At 33.3% G+C, this 22,269-nt stretch overlaps 1 protein-coding gene across 1 annotated transcript; it reads right to left on the reverse strand.

The window, feature by feature from the left end:
- Positions 1-256: 256 nt before the first annotated feature.
- Positions 257-13,430, reverse strand: LOC133186533 (peroxidase-like protein). Its single transcript, XM_061321765.1, has 12 exons — positions 13,232-13,430; positions 5,768-5,930; positions 5,105-5,334; positions 4,204-4,392; positions 3,900-3,930; positions 3,431-3,558; positions 2,555-2,650; positions 2,226-2,327; positions 1,409-2,138; positions 982-1,160; positions 668-788; positions 257-524 (listed from the first exon to the last, which is right to left on the reverse strand). Exons 1-12 carry the CDS (start codon positions 13,428-13,430, stop codon positions 350-352), a joined length of 2,343 nt encoding a protein of 780 aa, XP_061177749.1. The 3' UTR covers positions 257-349.
- Positions 13,431-22,269: the final 8,839 nt, after the last annotated feature.

Genomic DNA, 22,269 nt, shown 5'->3' on the forward strand with positions numbered 1-22,269 from the left:
AAGGGTCCTAGCCTTTATTGTCCATTAACAATTTATAGAAACGATGGAAAATACAATTGTAGGTGAATTATTTTCTCTATCACATCATTAGTATGCACAACGTTAACCATATCACTTTAAGAGAATCATTTCTATTCTCTCCTCACGTCGCTTGGAGGATTTTTAAACCGCTGTTGCAATAGCAAATAATCTAATATATTCATGTATGAAGTTCAAGTATCACAAAAACACATAATATAACATATAATACTCTTAATGATTTGTTGTAAATTTTATTCTTTTTTTGTTTTTTATAACACATTTTTTCTCTCCATAATTATATCTGGGAATTACACACGTTGTATCCTCGTCATCCATTTGTTGAAAGGGGCATCATTCCCATCATACCTGGATTAAGTGGGCTAGGCATTAATGCCACTCGCCGTCGGCGGCCACCTAATTGCAGTAGTTGTTGAGCAAATGGCCTAATGTCGATCCCAAGACGACTTCCTTGTAGCAATGTTGGGCATGGTAAAGGTGAATTTCTGTTAAAAACAACCAAGGACTCTTAAAATTGATACACTATCGCCAGGTCGGTGTAATTCTTTCCATTGTCAATCAATTGCTAAATACACGCCTTTTACCACGAGAGAGAGATAGAGAGAATAATAAAAGGTTATGAGGTTACCCTGGAATATCAGGACGTATCATCAGACTTGGTTGGAAGGAATGAATAGCGCCAGGAATATCCTTTACAACTGAACACAAAATCTTGGAGTATGTGGTCTGTTTAATTTGAGAAAGCTGAGCTTCAAAGGAAAGAAACAAGAAAAAATGGAAAGTTATACTTATGATTATATATAAAGTGCCTTCATTTCATTGATTTAATTTGATTTGAACATAGCCTATACAAGCCCTCTCCACAGGTACAAGGTCCATTTATTTTAACATCATACTACATATTTTCATTTTATATTTTGTTTCATGGCTGGAAATAATTACCTGGTGTAAAAGCAGACAGTGGGTTTTCGGGGAAAGTGCGCTCGTACCAGAAACGGTCACCATGTTTGTAGAGGCTGAACTGAAGGGCGATGAGACATTGGAACGTGGGTCCTAGAATGCTTCCCGGTCGAGGAGTTTCAGACAAACCTCCAGCAAAAAGATCAATATCGTCTGGGTGTCTAAATAAATTAAAGTAAGTCAAATAAATTTTAAACAATACAATAAAGTAAATTTTGAAACTCTGTCCCTCTCCGAATTTTGAACACCCCACCCACCTTCTACGATTTTAGCATCAACATATATTATTTATTGTAGCTTTTACAATGGAACGTGGATTGTCCATGTAAGTTTCATCTACGGCGATTAAGCGATCAATTTGTTCGATACAGATACACAAAGGAACTTAAACTGAACCAGTACAACTTACATGTAAGTTTGCTGAAGCGCAGATGCTGCCTGTGGAGTATGATCGACCAGTCCCCCAGGGACAGTAGCAAACAAAACTGCTCTTCGAAGTCCACAGAATTCTCTGTAAGCATTGTAGGAGGGTATACCGTGATCTCGGCCTCTCTGTATGTTCAAAGCTCCCAGATCAAAAGATAATGTTTCTGATGGGTTCATACCAGGAACAGGTGGAAATTCAAACAGTCTATTCCTAATTCCATCTACCAAAAATCTATCAGATCTTGATTTAGGTTCCCTTGACATCCAACGTGTCATAAATTCATATCCTCCGTCATACATTAAATCTGGGCGCTCAAAATGCCTGTGGACGGGAAAAGTGACAGAGGCTCCGTTCCCAAATACATGACCTACAGTGTTTCTCACCAAACTGTGACCCATACGATAAGCTGCAACACCAAAGGCATTAATTGTTCTAGGATCTATTGTAGGGTTATAAACTTCTGCATGTCCAAACGGCCTTGATCGAAGGTTAAAGGCATTCATATGAAAATCGTCAAGGACGGCGGGTAGAAATTCGTTGTATGTAACATGTTGAAGCTCTGCTATTACTATCCTCTTTGCTTCCTGGAAAAGAGTCTCGTCATCTGTGATGCCAGTGGCTTGTCTTAATGCGTCAGCAATGAGATTATGACGTCTTAACCACGTGATGTGTGGAATAGTTAGAGTTGGTGTCTCGCTGGGTCTGTGATCACCTGATAACATGAAAACGGCACAATTACTACAAAGCACTCTCTTAATCTTGTATTCAATAAATTATATATATCAGGCTTTATCAATACCTGCTACAAAACACTGGCGCTCTGCAGGAGGCGCCAAGGGAGGGCAGCCCTGGGGATGGGGTGGCAGCAGATTCTGTTCGTTCTCGGCAAGTCGTCCCCCGACTAGTGTTAGAATTAATGGCTGTTAGTTTAAATTCTTGTTCACATATGATAATTTAGATCAGTGTATATCAAAAGGAGAAATGTAGATAATTACATTACTTAAAATTAAATATGATAAAACATTGTATGCAAATTTAAACATTTGACTTTCGTTTGGCCATTAAATCATTTAAAAAAAAATAATTTATTAAAATAGTTTTCTCCAGAGCATTATCAACTGTGCTTACCGCCTGCTCTTAATTGAAGTTCTTTGCTGACATCAGAATCATAAATCATGGACCCGTCAACAAAAGCTGTTCTCTGGTTGATTTGCTGACGGACACCTACAAATAACAATTGTAATAGTACCTCTGAATAAAGAAGATGGGCGAACAAGGGTGAAAAGCGAAATGCCTATAGTGCAACACACATGAGGGTAAGAAATTGAATCTCACTTATAACAAAATTTTCTCTGATATTCCATCTGACATTAAAGTATACTTTATGAAAGATATCCACAATTTGCAAAAACCTCACCAAGATTGAAATTGATTGCCTACGAAATAGACAACATACACTAAAGAGGGCAAAAAGGACCGTTTTCTTATACTGTAACTAAATTTTTCGATATGAGTGGGTCTTTGCTCCATTTTTTTTAAATTTTATCCTTAGAGTTTGCGTAAAAATATACATTTTTTGGTTAACAGAAACTTGCAGCAACGACCCACCATACCTTAAAAATACATTTTATTGACACAACACTCGCATCTTTCCGAGAAAGTCCATTTAATCAAGGGTCATATCACAAACGTGATTTAAATGCCACTATTCATCAGGAGTTGTTTAGCGTAGTTGTTAGCGTGTTAGTCTCAAAGGAGAATGATATAACTGAAGAATTTTATTGCTAGGGTTCGAACCCCACGAATACCACATCCTTTTAAAATAACAGAATAATTTTGCCGAGAAAATTTCCCCCAGAAAAGTTTTTTTTATCATAATTCTAAACTCTAGTATTTCCTAATCATGTTTTTTTTAAATTTTACGTTAAAGAAAACGTTTAAGAAGCCACATAATTATACCGAGGAAGATTTTTTTCTTTGATCTTTCAAAGAATTTCGACTGACCGTTTTCACATCGGATGGGCGGCGATCCGGCATGACGGACAACGTTCATACAGGTTTTATCGGGTGGGAAAAATGGATCCCCTGCTTCTACAACAATGCTAAAGCAAGCCTCTGGATTCTGTTGATTCCTATAAAGAACAGGTGAAGTTCAACATGTATTCAAACTGTGATATAATCTATCTCAGACATCAAGTTTTTTTGTACATTGCATTAATAATCTAATGTTAAAATTCGAATCATTTTAAGTCTTATTATTATTAATCATTTTAGTTGGTAAAATACGAAAATCTGAATAATATACGTGCATAGTAATTTTATCAATAATCATTAAGTATTATTGTCATTTATGAAAATAATGCAAATGAACTAATAAACTTTAGAAAAGGTTTCATTTTTTATTACAGTTTATTTAACACCGTTTTTTGTTTTTTGTTTTTTTTGTTTTGTTTTTTTTTTTTGTTTTACTCACATCATTGGCATACAACAGTCATTATTAGACACTGAAATTAAAAAAAATTGCAATGAGATAAAGATATAAAATGCTAAATTGGCAAAGTTATATATATATATATATATATATATATATATATATATATATATATATATATATATATATATATATATGTATATATATATATATATATATATATATATATATATATATATATATAATATTATATATATATATATATATATATATATATATATATATATATATATATATATATATATATATATAAATTACAAACGTTATACAAGTACGAAGTACGTACATTGCTCTGAGGGCGTGGCGATGACGTCATGATCAATGAACTGTCCGTGGTGAGTGAGGTAGGTGGAGAATGCGGCACTGACAGGGGTCATGCCCCCTCCAATAAACCGAAACACGTTGTTACTAACAGTCCGAGCACTTGGCAGAAAGAATGGTTCCCTAACAGACCTGATGCGTGGAGTGTTGATCACTGTAAATAATATGACGTGAATTACAATCTAAAAGTTACAGTAGATATTGATTGTTTGCTCCCCCCCTTCCTCTTTTGTGTTTTCTTTCCCTTTTTCTTTTTTGAACAAGAAAAAATATTTTTCCAATTCCAATTATAGCTCTTGTTATCACTATATTACTTCTTGTGCAATGGTACACCCTTTGGTCATAAGCATTAAGACACTCATGATTGAATTCGTTCCATTAAAGGTTTCCATAAATAATTTTCTGGATACTAAATAAATATATTGTTGTCCAGTGAGCATTATCTCTGAAATATAAATTTGAATCAGGATAATGGTACATCAGTAGGATATCAACAACATATTTGAGTTTGAATTTATTCAAATCAAGGATTTCTTACTTGGAGCCAATACAGCATGTCTTTATCTAACTGTCAAGTGACCTTGTTCTTTGGAATCTTACCCTAAGTCTAAATCATGGGAAAAATGCAGGCCATGGGCAATAACATAAGTTTAAATCCTTCTAGATGAGGATTCAAGAATTATGTTTCAGACAAAATTGTGTGACACACAGACTTTCAAAAGCAAATATTTATCTTCCCGACTGGTGAAACATACCAGTAATAAGAAATTCTTTAAATATGCCGAAAAGGTAGATTTCTTTGTGATATAATTTTTAATTTTAGTCTATTTGAAATGTGATTTGAAAGTTTAACAAAAGTACTTAACAGTTGTCGTAGGCAGCGGGTAAAACTCGCTGTTGTGGAGTTTGTGCTGCTCCCAAGATGGTATCAATTAAATTGTTACATTGTCCGTCTGTTCGTCGATATGGATCACTAACATCACAGACTGGTCTCTGAAAACAGAATGGATCGAATGCTCGTTGAAAGCTTGATGTAACCTGAGGATCTGACACTGCTCTCTGGAAACCGGCCGCTGTTCCTCCTCCAATTTCCGGGCTAAAGGTTGAAGGAAGAAAGAGAGAAAAGACTCTTGTACATTTTTATCAATATTTTTTCCCTAGATATTGTAGAATCATTTTAATTAGTGGCAGCCGATGTTCGTCGGCTATGAAAATCCTACTGCTTTGTGGAGACAGAATTTCGTGGTTACCAGAATCAAAGAATCAATGCGTTGATAAAGTTATCTCTACCCAAAAAATCCATGTCTTGGTCTCTCACGAACAATGATGATTCCACAGTATTATTTACCACGTTAATGAATATTGAATATATCCGGTCCTTAGTTCTATTAACATTATAACATCATATCCTCTCATAAAATAAATAGGAGAATCATTAAGTACAATGTAAAGTACTATTTCATTTTGACACTTACTTTCATTTTGACACTTACTTTCATTTTGACACTTACTTTCATTTTGATACTTACTTTAGTGCTATGGATCTTGCTGCAAAGGAGGCTCTAGTTGATCGGTCATTGAGCAGCGCTGTGGTAGCTGGGGCATTACTCTGGGAGAACCGAGCTAGGGCGGCGGCGGCACCAGATCCGGCAGGGGTGGGGAATGGTACAATTCCCCCGCTGGTTGTTCGACCTACAGATGTACAAAAACAAATTAGCAGGCATACATACACAGCGACTTTGTCACCTGTCTATTGAACAAGTCTCTAAGTAACATTTATATACATATTTTCATAAATATTTTTCACGTGCATAAAGTACGTATTTTAAATTCTTTCGGTGACATCGTTTGCTTTAACAACCCCCCCCCCCCCAGTACTTCTTTAATTTCATTTTGAAAAGAAAGTATATGATTTGACACTCAATTCATAGTATTGTGCAGAAAATACCACTAGTTTACGAATGTCATTTCGTACATTCTCATTTTTTATATTATAGGAAGAATAGGCTTAATAAGTGAGTTATGATTTTGATAAAGGTTTTTTTTTAATCTTTACCAGAAATTTCCTTGCAATATAAAGTTGAAATATTTATTTAAGTAAAAACAATCTCCGGATTATCTAAAACTTGATAAAGTGTTTTTAAGCTGATGATTTAGTAATCAAACTCTGACAATCAGTTTCATTTGTTGTTAACCAAAAATGAAAAAAAAACTAAACGATTTTTGTCTGAAAAAGATTACTTGATGTATAAAAATACCAAGAGTAATACATTTCTTATAAGAATAAATGTGTCTTATCTATAAAAAAAGTATAAATACATTTATATAAATAAAAATTTTATTTATCTAATAGCTCTTTCGTTGCAGCTTCATTAAACATTAAAAGAAAAATCCCTAATATCATTTGTTGTTTTCCTAGACCGAGCTATACAGAACTTTGGAAGATTTCCTCCACAATAAATTACATGCCTAACTGTGAGATACATGTACCACAAGATGTCTTCCGTTAATTCCCAAGGGTACCAATTGCACCCCGTTATTAGCAGACCTATTTTTGTATTCATATGAAGCAGAATTTGTTCAAAATCTTATACGTGAAAAGAAGAAAACACTTGCTTTGGCCTTCAACTAGACATTAAGATATATCGACGACGTATTATCAATTAACAATAATTATTTCCATTCTTATGTCGATACGATATATCCCGGTGAGCTTGAAATAAATATTTGGATATTTTACTAGAAAAAGACGTTAATGGTAATCTAACAACCAAGTTTTATGATAAACGTTATGACTTTAACTTTAACAATCGTCAACTTCCCTTACTTATGCAGCAATATACCTTCATCACATGCATATGGGGTTTATATCTCTCAGTTGATTCGATTCCCAAAAGCATGTTCTATGTATAAGCAATTGCTAAAACGGTTGTTATTGACAAGTTGATGAGACAAGAATATCAGCAGTCTCGTTTAAAGTCGTCATTTCGTAAGTTCTATGGTAGATACAATGACTTGTCAGCAAATACAATTTATCATTAAGTCAAATGCTGACTGACGTTTTTCATACTAATTGTTAGGCCATTATTTACACACTGAATTGTCGAAGGATTTTTCTGTTATTTCCCGATCATGACAAGGAGCACATGGCGGGTGTGATTGGTCGGCGGAGGATGCCCACTCCTCCATGGCACCTGGTCCAACCTCCGATGTTTTAAAGGTCAGTGTTTGCTCTGCTCCAAAATTTGTATTGTTAAATTGACTTTTGAGTACTATTCGTGTTGTAAATAGGAGAGCATGGCAAATGCAATGCTTTTTTCTCATAGTCACCCATCAAAAAGAAAAAAAAGTTTCAGTAAGGCTTATGTGTGGTCCCTGGTTAGTTTAAAAAATATTACCTTAGAATTAAATTATATTATTAACTGATGTCGTTATTCTTTGAGTTAACATCTGAAAATGTCAAATAATATCTAATTATATAGACAACACACTAAGCTGGGGTGCCTTGATTTTCATAAATATCGAAAACAATTGTGACAGGTGCATACATCACAGCCTTCGTCAACATCATGATCAAGCGCAGATTTTTCAGAGTCGAGTTCGAAATACAATATGTATATTATAGGTATAATATCTTTGTTGAACACAGTGCTCACTGTTTTCTGATTGAAACTATTGTTATTTTGAATTTGTTCGCTGACTTAAATCTCTTTATCACCACTACTTACTTGTTCGGAACCTTTTATTTTTCGGTGTTCTGATAATTATAATACCCAAGGAGTTCGCAGTAGCTCTGGCGAGATTTAGTCAAGTCTGTTAAAGGATAAGGAACTTTCAAAGACAAATCTACTGTCAATCGGAAAAATACAATGCCCATTTTTTTCATGCATTTTATACATGAAAAACAAAATGCCCCTTATTACCTATTATCTCCTTGCTCATATTAACAAACATTTGTTTATAAAACGTAGAATTCTAGGTTCCTCAGAGCCATATTGTGCGGCAATTTGCATCTGTATTCTTTTGTTATACTATTACAAAATTGATATAACTTTTTGAAAGGTGTTGTCATATAGGTAATGTACAGGCAAAATATGAAAGCCCTGTCTTCTCTCATTCAAACATTATTAATAATGTAAATAAATGGAAAGAGACTATAGGTTAAACTTCAATGTCAAAATCGCGAGGTCAAAAACGAGAATACAGTCGAAAATGCTTTAAAACAATATAAATACCCTATCTTCTCTCATTCAAAAGTTATCAGCGTTTAAAACATTTTGAAAAATTAGGCCAAACTTCAAGGTCATGGGGTTAAAAGTCATAGTACATTTAGAAACGTCTTGTCATAGGTAATGCACAATTCAAATATGAATGCTTTCTCTTCTCTCCATGAAAAGTTAGCCTCGATGAAAAAATATCGAAAATTTAGTCAAACTTGAAGGTAAAGGAAACGGATCAAATATCAAAGAGAGTTCAAAAACTTCTTATCACGTGTAATGCTCACGTCAAACATGAAAGCCCTATCTCCTCTCATTTGAAATTTATAACCGATATATTTTTTTTTTATAAGGTGCAACTTTAAAGTCAAGGTCACGGGGTCAAAAATAAAGCATATTCGAAAACGTTTTGTCACAGGTAACTCGCATTCAAATGTGAATGCTCTATCTTCTCTCATTCAGAAGTCTCTCCAATGTTATTTTATTTTTAAAATTAGGTCAACATTCAAGGTCAAGGTCAAGGGACCAATATTAATACATGTAGTTCATTTTAAAATGTCTTGTCACGGGTCTTGGGATAGGTAATGTACATTAAATTTTGATAGCCCTACTTCTTCTCATTCAAACGTTATGACCAAGGTAAATGTCAATTTAGAATTTTTGAAAAGTAGATCAAACTTCAAGGTCACGGGGTCAAAAACATAGTATATTTGTCAAAAGTAATGTATATGTGAAATATGAAAGCCCTATCTCTTTTCATTCAAAAGTATTGACTAAGGTTAAAGTTTTTGTGATAGACAGACTGACAGATGAATGGAATTTAATGTCCCATCGTTTTTTGAAAGAGCAATAGTTCCTTTTTTTCTGTGACAAAATCTTGCAATACCTAGGAGAGTCATCTTCGCCCAATAAGCTAAATTTGCAATACGAAAAATGCTTCAAATGAATTTGAGTAAGTCTGGTCATGCTGATTTGGATACATTATTTTCAACAGATATATATTCCCTGTAAAACCGCCCTTTTCACCCGATCCGAGCACGGGGGTGGAGGGGGGGGGGTTATCGTTTGATCATGAAAAACCAGAATATTCTATTCAAATATAATATATTTCTCATATAAGTGTGGTCTTCTTCGATCCTGTGAATTTTACGAAGAAGCTTCAAAATGTCTCTACCCTTTTATCACTTTTAACATTCATTTGTTTAATCCTAGAAAGGGACATTAAGCCATGGTCATCTTTAAAATAATGTTTGATTGCCCTCTCCTGACTCAGGGTTAAAAGATTGGGTCGTTAGGTAGGTGGGAATTTTTTTCCTGAAAAAGTTCAACATCAATGCAGAATTTTCAAAATAGAAATACGAAAAAATACTAATAAAATTAAAATGCCTGTTGTGGGATGAGAAAATTCTGAAATGAATATAAAACGATAATCGTTTTCTGGACGTTAAAAAAATTGAGTCGGGCCATTTTAGCCAGGGTACGCAAACACATTTTAAAGATAGCCCAATTTAATATTTTTTTGCCCAGGAATACTTAATGTCAACGATGGTTGAAATCAGCATCGAGAGTTTCCGAAGAAACTATTAAACCTGTGAGAAACCATTAAACGAAAAAACTTTGGTCATTAAAGTTCATTTCAGAGTTTAGCTCAGATGATCAAAACGTGAATCCTTTCGTGATATCACATTTTTACGGAAGCCGGTAGGTGCCAGGTAGAAAAATATTTTATCTGGCGGCCGCCAGATAAGTTTCTGGCGGCCGCCAAATAATTATCTGGCGGCCGCCAGATCTTTTTATCTGGCGGCCGCCAGAAAATTATTTGGCGGCCGCCAGAAACTTATCTGGTGGCCGCCAGATAAAATATTTTTTCTACCTGGCACCAACCGGCTTCCGTACATTTTCATTTGTATAACTTGTTCCAAAGATACAATTTATGCATATAAATTGAGATACAAAAAAATTAAGACGTCTGATTTAAATTTTTTTTTTATTTAAAAAGTGAAATATTGAGATAACGATCAGTAATCAATCTCAAAGTTTATTGAAACAATACAAATCGGTGTAACACTGTAACACAATGAGCGAGTAAATTATAATTTTAATTAATGTATTCATTCTCTACAATGTACTTATTGATATTTTAATATTATTTTATGAATGATAATTGATACTATCAGTGTGAAGAGTCACCGACATTTGCCCTTAATTATTAACTTGTTTACAAACTCTGGAAGACTGGTAATAATAAGAACGTCTTCATTTAACGGACACTCCAACAATTTGTTTTTACGACATGTTGTTCACAAACATTGACACTTTCCAGTCAGACTTTGGGGAAAGATGCGCTGATCTAATTTACGACAAGTTCTCATAAACAAAAGACACTGTCGTATCCAATAAGGAGATAGAACTTTCTTGAGAGGCGGACTATATCGGGAACAGAGCAAACACGGACCTCTAAAAACATCAAAGGTGGGATCAGGTGCCATGGAGGACTAAGCATCCATGTTGTCTGCTCACACCCGCCGTGAGCTCAATGTTATGATCGGGAAAACGGAAAAATCTGTAGACAATTAGCGTTGAAATAATGGCCTTACAATAAGTATGAACAATTCCTAAAACGAGGCAAACTATTGACAAACAAGTTGATGAAACAAGGATATCAACAATCTCGTCTAAAGTTATCATTTCGCAAGTTTTATGGTCGATACAACGACCTTGACAACAAATACAATCTATTATTAAGTCGAAGGCTAACTGAAGTTTTTCATACTAATTTTAGGCCATTATTCACACACTGAATTGTCTGCGAATTTTCCGTTCATTTTTTCGATCATGACAAGGAGCACACGGCGGGTGTGACCGGTCGGCAGGGGATGCTCACTCCTCCATGGCACCTGACTCCACCTCTGATGTTTTTGGAGGTCCTTGTTTGCTCTGCTCCCGATTTGTATTGTCTAAATGGACTTAGAGCATGAATACTGTTCGTTATCTCCATATTTCACAGATGTGTCAGACTCTGTTGCTTTTTTTTATTTCAAGTTCAATGGGATATATCGAGTCGACATATGAATTGAGGAAAATATATGATCATCGATTATTCATGAAGTGACGGTTCTGTTTTCATTTACTACATGTATGCATACAAACCTCATCTCCCTTTGCTTCGGTAAAGAAAAATGTTACTGTGGCCGTTTGTCCATTAGCTTCTTGTGGAAGAGGGCATGGATGGGCAAAATTTACATCCTTTGAATATTTTCTAATTTATTTATGAAAACTACTGGTACTTCCCTTAATAAATCCATCAACGCTGAACTAGTAAAAACAGGCTTTTCAAGGCCATATGTGTGAAAAAATTCTCAAACATCTTCCATCAATGAAACATACCACAGTCATTTCATTAAAAGCGTGTTCGTTATAAGCGTGTTTTACTGCGTACAGATCAATAATTTAACATTTAACATACTTTTACCTACTTTATATGATAAATCATTATATTTACAAACATAAATCTAAAAACTATAGTAGAAAAATACATAACCCGCTTAGGAGAGGTATGCATTTCTTTCCTGAAAAAGTTGCAACTGTCACTATACAGCATTTACAAAGAAAGAAAGCGTTTTAATTGTTTTTAATTACATGCGTTACTGATAGGATAAAAACATTTAAAACTCATTTTAAAAGAAAATCTTTTCAAGTATGTTGTATTCCTGGACAAAATCTTTTACATAGTAGTGGTTAGTCATAAATAGGCCATGTAGTATAAATTGTTGACCCCGTTTTAAGACAAAGGTTGTTTTCAAAGACAATAAGCTATAGCCTGAAGTAAAATTCAACTGTCCAATATTGAGTGTGTTTTTTTTCAAGTCAAGAGTAATAAATACGAATGCATACGGCGCATTTATATTTCAGTCATGTCCTGTTTCAATTGCCCGCAAGGGTTACTGGTTCCGATAAGACTGATGCGGTTTATATTGCATTACATGAATTATAAATTTCATCATTAAGGAAATAAAAAAGATAACTATGAAACCATTTTGTATTAGGTTCTTGATTACCAGCTTTACTTGCTTGTTTCAATTGCAATTGCTTTATTTGTTTGTTTGGTTTTTTTTGGTTTGTTCTATTGTAACAATTGTATCAATTTCACCTTCAAATTGGATTTATTGAATATTCAAGGAATATTAGTTTTGTAAGTGTTATTGGTGTGTAAATCACACAAATTTATAACCAAGCATTTTTATGATGCGCGCTAATACTTCAAAAAATTTGTCTACATGCAAGTCTATGTGAACTAGACTAGTAATAATCACAAACTAATAAATATTTCTTAAGTTTATATTTCACACATTTTTTTTTCAAAATACAGTGGTGATTTTTGCTGGTATATATCGTTATATTTTCATTACCATCTAGGTGGCCTTATTGTGACGTCATTTTTGCGTTTGTATGGACAGAAATAATCTACATGTATCTGTTTTAAAATTGTTTTTTATTCCACAGAGGGTCATACATTAAGGAACGAAAACATTCCCAAAATGAATCTATTTAGTGTGGAGAAAGCAGAGATATACAATTGTGACAACCCTGAAATATTTCAACAATTGGCCTTTGGTGTTCCAAATATTATTATTAAAAAATTAAACGTCATCATTGATGCGATTTTAAAAAAAAAATGATCAAAGAAAAAAATGATGAAGGGGGAAACCAAAGTCGTCTTGGTTGTTTAAAGGAGAATAACTTAACATTTTCATTATATACAGTAAATATACTAACTTGCTGGAATTTGTCCTACACCCCCAGGAGCTGGGGCGATTCCTCCCTGACCCCCAAAAGCTGTGATGGGCGCTCCTCCCCCTACACCACCACCAAACGCACTTTGAACAGCATCGTTCACAATAGAATCAATGGTTCCCTGTGCATCACAATGGTAAACCAGGGCAGCACAAATTATTACTATATACACTTCCTTCATCCCTCTCGTCTGTGTTTGAACCGTTTAGAGAATTCAGTTTAAACATTTTAATGGAATGGGAACTGTTTTTTGACCAATCGCAAGGAGTTTTAAATTGCAGATCAATTTCAAGAAGAAATTTTCTTTCCGCATTAGACATAATTTTTAGTATAGATTCACGTCCAATAAAATGCCGACTATGATACACTAATATGCAAAAAGGTGGAGTGTATATGACGTAAACAAACGAAATCTGTTTTAAAATCAATGTTTTACAACTTTTTGCTCCGCCCCATATCAATTTGAAAATTTAAATTCAACCCACGTTCAAATATTTCCGACTAGCAGAAGGTTATTTCGATTGTTTGCTTGCTGTTTCGGAAAGGCGTCTGTAAGTTTAAAAACTAGCTCTGATTATTTACTTAATTAACACCTTTCATTTTGATTTATATTTTTTATTTGATTTAAGACGTTGATTGCATCATTGACTGTTGCATGAAAAAGCATTTTTGAAAGAGCTAAAGCTACGAACCATCAAATTTGGCCCTGTGTTTTTCACAAAAATAAAGTTTTGATTAAACAAGAGTCCTATACATTAAATGTTAGAGGACAACATACTTATTTTCCATACGTAACTTATTTTGTTAAATAATGCGCCATTAGGCACGTGCGACGGTTGGAACGTGTGATGGTGTGATAAAAGCGTTAAAAAATGCCGATTTTTCGACAGATTTTTCCAAAGTTAGTTGTGGCCACAGTCAAGAACAACTTTTATACTTACCATAGATATAGATATTGCCGATACAAATCTTTATGCTTATTATCGTTGTTGTTCGTGGGTGTGGCCAATATGAAATTTGATTTTATATTTAAATTTTAATGCATCAAATAATCACTAATTTGTGAATCAATCGTTAACATTTAATTCATACAACAATAAAAAATTATAAATTTCACAAAATACGCGAAAAAAGCAATTTATTGTTCGTTTAAAACGCTTATTGTGGAAAAAAAAAACCCTCAAGAATAAACATTTTCTAAAATAAATATCTGGCAAAACATTTTTTTTTATTGTGAATACATGTAGGTCCATTATATATGACGTTACTAATAATACGTCAGTTATGACGTCATAAAGGCTCTGAACTATTTGGAATGTTGCTGAAAAGTTTTTATGCTCTGGAATGCTGTCATTATTTGTATGATTAAAGCCCAACTGGATGATACCATCAGATTATTAATTATCAGAAATTCACGCCAAATTGTTTTCTTTACTGCCCTTAACACACCCACCCCACCCCCACCCCCACAATACCTGCTATTTTAAAGCTGTTATTAGACCTACAATTTTATATTTAAGCATTTTTTTAAATATATATTTATTTTTATTTATTTATTTTTGATATTCTTGCGACAAGTTTAATAATGTTGTGCGTGTTAACAGACATGACTCAAACTGTAAACAAATTAAAAGAGAATGTAGCAAAGATATCACGCTAGACCTCTGTAAAACAAACGAAATAATAAAAACATAGCTTGCTGTGCAAAGTGAAAATTAAAAAAAAAAAAGGAATTAAAAAACGCATTTGGATAATCATCTACATTTCGGCTAAACAGAATCTAGGTCACGGGCGCGGGTTCATCAAGTGCAAGTGTTTTGACGAAACCCGATATCGATACACACATGCATATATACTATAACTATATTCTTTTGTACCAGCATATATAAGCTATCGATATAATAACTGTATATTTTAAAAAATCCTCTGAGATGATTCTTATGCATGTAACACAAAAGGGTGAATTTCCATCCTGCTTCGAAAGCATATATATTTTTCAATATGTCTGCATTTAATAAATTCGAAGAGAGGATATTGATGATGCATGTGTACATATAACACATAAGTGATTTTGTCATCATTTGTGAAACATAATTCAGTTACACCCCAGTGAGCAAAAATGCATAAAAAATATCAGAGTATGTCTTAGAAATCCAGTATAAAATGTTTATGCATCTTTTACTGTGCTCCAAATATTTTATTGTTACTATCACAATATAAATAATTTATGCTTCTGATCGTCAGATAGTTGGGGGTAGTGGTTTTAAATCTATTTAGACAAAATAAAGAATAGAAATAAATAAAATAAAGTACACTACATATAAATTACTCGTAAGTTTTTTTTATCTGCCACCATTTCTTCATTGCGACTGTAAGTATGCAGTTTTGTTTTATCTTAGAATTCAGCACCATGAAATCTTATAGAGAGAGAAAGAGAGAGAGAGAGATTCCTTAAAATGTTTTTAAAACTCAAAACAATAAACCAAGAATATATTCTTTGAAACGTATGGGCGTAATTTGTTTATAGTTGGTTATTTTATACCCAATGAAGTAGATTTTTTTTTTATAATACATGAAATAATAATATTTTTTAAATCTATTGTCAGCTTATTCTGATATAGTACACTTGTACCTCCTTCCTCAGTATTAATTAATTATTAGTATCATGATATGTAAAAAGGACTTATCGGGGGGGGGGGGTAGATCCAAGACTTCCAGTTGAGGTTGAAAGAAAGGGGGGGGGGGTCACAAACTAATGACAGCAAAACTTGCAATTAATGTAATTATTTAAAGTTTAATCCCATAAGCTGTCTTGAATTTAAATTTCTTTATTGTTTATTAATTGAAATCAATCTAGAAATTGAAAATTGCTTTATACTTTCCTACTCCTCTCATTTTTTTTCTCAGTGAGAAGGGGAGGGGTGCCTGGTGCGGCGCCACCACTGTGTACAAAAACTATTTCATAAAGAAAACTGAAAAGAAAATATAGGGACAGCTCTTATTGTTTCTGAGGGTGTTACCTTTTTAAGCAAGATTTTGTTGAATTGAATTCTGAGGGTGTTACCTTTTTAAGCAAGATTTTGTTGAATAAAATCAATCTTGCGCTGATTGCAGGACAATAAGACAAGGATAAATGAACACCTGTACATGTCTTTCACTTATGACTGTGACCCACATCATGGCCGTAGGAACCGGAAGGGGGGTGATAATTTTGCCGATATAAAGATTACTATCATAAACATAGATACTATATGCTTGTGCCCCTCAATAAAAACGTCTGATGACCTTTTTTTTTTTTTTGCTCGTCAGGAAATTTTTGGTAGTGCCTCCTCAACTGTCAACTGAAAATGTATGGCTGAGCCCCCCCCCCCCCCCCCCCCAATGAATTTGCTTCCTACGGGCCTGCACATATCAGCAATATAAATGCAGCTCTACTCTTTTTATAAACCATAAAAACCATTATGTGCAATGAAATCGAAAGTAGGAATTTTACACTATAGTTACGTATGCTAAAAACGAATATTTGCTCAAGTTTAATTATTTTGTACATTTACATGAAAAATAATCATATAATTTTCGCAGATTTCTATCTTTACTAATTCCTTGCAATTAAGATATTTGGGAGAGAAACATTCGAATATTTTGCAAGAGATGGGGGGGGGGGGGTTCTAGCAAATATCGATAAATATAAAATAATGAACAGGGCTGATTTATTTTCTGCTTTAGCCTTAAATTAGTGATTTTTAACAGGTTTATCTTTCTTAAGAAAATTTTTTTTGGAAATGTATTCCATATTATTCCAAAGAAACTCACATTTAGGGCGACAATGTTTTGATGAGTTTTGTTTGCTTATTAAACCATTCTGATAAGTTGCGACACCCCTTTTCAATTAATCTATGTCTCTGTTTCGAAAACGACGTTCAAAATATTGTTACAAATGAAACAAGTCCTTCCAACTTTTTACTTCCTCCCTTTTTCCAAATCATTTAGAACTTTTATATCTTAAAATACTCGCAAGTTAAGGATCTAAGAATTTCGCATTAAAAGTCTATTTCCATTTAAACAATTTTTTTTGCAATTACTTCTATCCATTTATTGAATTACATTGTAGTTCTTCAGTTTAGAAACATTCGTTTTAAGATCATTTCAGGTATCTCGTTATTTTTTTTTTCTGACTGCCCTCTTCCCCACTTTGAAAAACAAACTTCGTACCTGGACGCACATTCCAAAGATCAGCTAATATTTGCAGGCGTGTAGGAAAAAGTCCGGAAAACTAAGTTGGACAGGCTATCGTCATTTGAAGCAAGTCGTATGTTTTTTTTTAATGATGTTCAATACTCAATACTTACATGTAATTAGGAGCGATGCATCGCACAAAAATGTGTTCAAGGGATAGAAATACAATGTTCCTTCTTAAAAATTTTATTAGCATAGGGACCAGGTAGAGTGAAAACTTTCCGATACAGTAACACAGATTATTTTTACTGTACATGTATCTATAAATTTCAATCAGTTAAACACGCAGTTGCCATCAAGACTGCGATGTGAAATCAATTTCCAACTGTCCTTAATTGTCTTAAATTAATTATGAAGTTTATTAGTAAGATAATAAATATCTATCCCAATTAATACTAGTTTTAATTCAAAGTCACATATGTAAAATCGCTCAAGGTAATTTTTCCGCCCTACGACGTTACGTTTCAAAAAATGACGTTCTACTAGCATTTTTCTTTTAAAACACCGTCATACTTCAAACTCTCTTTTTCCAAAAATATAATCGATATCGAAAAAAGAAAAACGGCAAAGAAAAGCTAAAAGTCTACACTATCAATTGACAAAACCCCGTTACTTTTTGAGACAGGGCCATTTTTGATGGTTCGTGGCTCTTGCTCTTTCCGTTTTAACTTGAATATCAAAAAAAAAAAAAAAAAAAAAAAAAAAACTCATGTTTTATCCGAAGTAGCAGCTCTTAGTTTACTATATATGTAGAACTCACTTTCTACTAAAATCAATCTCGCCAAGTGGCAACACCACAAATGTGGTTTGATATACATCTATAAAATCATCTTATGATAAAATTAAATATATCGTATAACTCTGATCTGATAATTTTGATAAGGAGAGAATTTAGAATTTTTGTTTATTTTGATTTTCGAGTTTAAATGAGTTTTCTTCATTGATTTTTCATTTCTAAAATGAATTACCACAATTGAAATTTTATTGAATTATCATTTCATAACTGCTTTTGCACAATGTCATGCTTGGTAGTCTGAAGACTTTATTTTGAATAACTTTGATATTATTAATAAAGCATTTTTGAAATTTAACCAGATATGTTATTCTTTAAAGCAGTGGTTACGTAATAATGACGTTTTTATATTTCACGCATTAATCTGGTGTTATTTCACTGATAAAATAAATTTCAATACTATTTAATGCTTAGTAATTCTAGTTACCGAAAAAGTCTCTCCGATGTTGACTATAACATTCGATGTTTTTTGAGAACAACAATGCAGGTACATAAAAATCCTCATATTTCAAAAGCTGTTTACAGGAAATATTTTGGGATGCCAAAACAAAACAATTGCTGTACTTTACGGTTCTATATAAAACACCTCTTCAAATCTTTTTGTAAAAAATATCAAGGTTTTTAAAAACGCAGTTCAGTATTTAAATCAGAAACACAATTAAGAAATTATTTTGAAAATTATGAGAAAAGTATTGTGCTAATTCTAATGGTAATCGGCAACCTCAAAACGATTTCTGCAAAATTTCCATCCACACATTCTGCTTAACCACTTTTACATAAATTTGCAGCATTTACACATCCGATTTTTTTTTTATCAGAACTACTTCGATTCTCTTCAAGTAAATTTAAAACACTGGGCTTTGAAAGTGAAGATTGGAAGTGATTTAAAAACGTTTCATACATAGAACTGTTATTGATTGTTGTATTTTAACAAAATATATATGACGGTTGCACAGGTACTTGTGGACACTCACAGGACCCCACATCACCACCCCCAATATTTAATTACAGGCTAGTTTGGCTTTTTTAAAAATTTAATCATGATAATAGCAAAAATCTCTCAGGTGTCATCACAATACATAATACAGAACCTGCAACGTTATTCTCGACATGATACACGACACGATAATATACACTCACGATACGATAGGTTACACGCACAACACGATAGAATATACGCACGATACGCTTTAAGAAATGGCTTTCAAGGAAAACGCAATTTAAGCTAATAAACGCGAAACACGATAAAAGCAAACCTGATAAACGAAATACAATAAATCGAATACACGATTGGTAATTTAAATTACAAACAATTATTACAAAACAAGGAAATGTTAATAATTGCAAAAACATAAAAAGCCATTTATCGGCTTAATTCGCATGCAAATGAACATCAGGTTATACAAGTAAATGACGATGAATGACGATAGGGATATTTTGAAATGACTAGGACTGTTTATAGGAAACGCATACTTTTGGTATTTGTATTCATTATTTTCCCTCTCTATCTAACAGTTTGGTATTAATTTTGCTTATTTCGTGGAAGCAACGGAAGTGCATAAAGAATGCATTACGATTTATGATAACACCCGAGACAATTTGCTGTTTAGTGATTTGACATAATAAAATCTCTCGGGTATTTATGTCACAGGTAATACATTCTTTACGCACTTCCGTTGCTTTTACTGAAGGATTTCACAACGTACTGATTGGATTAATTGTGGTATTCTTATGCGATTCAAAACTAATTTATTTGCATAATCGAAGAAACATATGAAGAGACAAGGTAAACCAAAATCTAAGTTGGAGATATGGAATAAAAGCATGTTTTTAAAACCCAGAAAAACCAGCGGTGTATAATGTAAACAAACTGCAGTGACATTCCTTTCTTTCTGATAGTTGTATTGTGGGGTATTTTTTGTATTGAACGGTTATTTAGGGGTTTTCCTATTTTTCGTAAGGTAAACATGATAAATTAAACGTGTTAAATATAATTCATGAAAAACAGTCGAACAAGCCCTTGTTTTGTATATCGGGGGTTGGGGTAGGAGGTTCCTGTCCACAAGTACCTAGGACGCACCGTATGATAAAAATCGAAAACCTGGTAGGATACACACACGATACGATCGGATACACGCACGATACGATAAGATACACGCACGATGCGATAGGATACACGCACGATACGATAGGATACACGCACGATACGATGACCTAAGGATAAACGCACGATAGGACAAGATAGGATTGCCAAGAATAATGTTGCGGGTACTGTACATGTTTGGCTTACCTCCGATGCTTTAACCTAAGAATTTTCTGAAACACTGTAATTGTATTAGGATAAATACACGATTCTTATAAGACACAAAGCCAATTTAATTGCATAATCGAAGGCAGAAATACTTAAAAAAATGATTATTGAACAAAATAATATTAATTTTTGTTTTCATACTGTCTGGCTGTCTCTCCATAGATAAGTAAAAGGTTTCTTTTCTTAAAGAAAAAAAAAACATTTCAGGGATGAATTAAAAGAATTAAGTTGTAAAGTAATTCTTGCTCCTGTAAACATTAAATATATTAACTCAGAATGTGCAGGTAAATTTTCTTAGGACGTCTTTCTCAATTAGTGTGCTCACCTTGTTTTAAAATTAGAACAGCTGCTAAAATGATAATTATGTGCTCAATTCAACACGTAATACCGCCTTTAAACACTGGAGAAAATTCATTTACTTGTCACTCAAAGGTAATTATTTGATATTGTAGTAATTTATCTTTTTTTTTTGTTACAAGACTCTATATACTCGTTATGTCAAAGTTAGTCAGCAAGCAAACGTTGACCTATTTTTGTAGGATTTGTAGGACAACAGCTGGTTGACCATGAAACACCTATGACCGCTTTATGCTTCATTATTGGTCTATCAGAGTATAGACAAGTCTTTTTTTTACCTGAAGGAATCAAATAATAGTTCTCATAACGCAGTTTGGTTTGAAGTCACCAAGTTCTATCGTCGATACAATGACCTTATCCGTAAATACAATCTATCTTAAGGTCAATTGCTGACTGACGTTTTTCATACTAATTGTTAGGCCATTATTTACACACTGAAATTTCTACGGATTTTTCAGGAGCACCAGGCGGGTGTGACCGGTCGAATGGGGATGCTTAGTCCTCCATGGTCCTGATTCCGCCTCAGATGTTTTTGGAGATCCGTGTTTGCTCTGCTCCCGATTTGTATTTTTTAAATGGACTATGAGTTTGAATACTGTTCGTTACCTCCATATTTCATACATGACTACTCTTTTTTAAGGTCAGACGGGACTTTCCTCAGTAATTTAAAACCAGTATACATGTAGAAATCACAAGATAATATGATCATAAATATGTTTGGTATATTACAAGAAATCCAAAATCAGATATTTTAGGAACATATCATTAGACCTTAAAATTAGATATATCAATTAGGAATGAAAAGGGGAAAAGCAGCAAATGGAAAATATTTAATTAAAGTTAGTGTGATGTATCTGTACTTGTTAAAGCATCAACTTTTACTGAGATCAAATTTATACGAATTAAGATTGATTGATTTACGTCCCATTCCAGATTTTTCACTCAAGAATGAGACGTCACCATATACCGGTGAAGGACTTCGAATTTAGACTTATACTCAGCACTCAAGGTCATTGGGCAGTGAGGTTTTTTTTATAGTGCCAACCCCAACAAAAATTTAATAATAGTATATAGTAAAAATTTTGATACTTTGATTTGCTATGAAACTTTACTCTGTAACTTTTTTTTTTTTTTTTATAGATTTCAGAGCTTAAAATCTCTTAAATTCGATAAAAGTGATGTAAAATTTGGAAATAATATGTGAATATGTAAATAACAGTTCCATTCAATGTAAAAAAAAAATGTGCATGTATGAAATGAAGAACAAAAAATTTAACAATCTGAAATCCATAGTAAAAATACTTTTATTTACAATAGTATAAA

This window comes from Saccostrea echinata, unplaced genomic scaffold (genome assembly GCF_033153115.1).
Source record: "Saccostrea echinata isolate AGI-Se365-2 ecotype Australia unplaced genomic scaffold, CSIRO_AGI_Sech_v1 ptg000014l, whole genome shotgun sequence".
NCBI classification, from domain to species: domain Eukaryota; kingdom Metazoa; phylum Mollusca; class Bivalvia; order Ostreida; family Ostreidae; genus Saccostrea; species Saccostrea echinata.

Bases quoted from the DNA above. Each gene is read 5' to 3' on its own strand.
- LOC133186533 (XM_061321765.1), bottom strand. From the start codon at position 13,430: ATGAAGGAAGTGTATATAGTAATAATTTGTGCTGCCCTGGTTTACCAT. The intron at 5,335-5,767 runs GTAAGTATCAAA...TTCAACCTTTAG, and splicing joins GCAAGATCCATAGCACTAAA to CCCGGAAATTGGAGGAGGAA. The intron at 3,931-4,203 runs GTACGTACTTCG...TTTTAATTTCAG, and splicing joins CGCCACGCCCTCAGAGCAAT to TGTCTAATAATGACTGTTGT.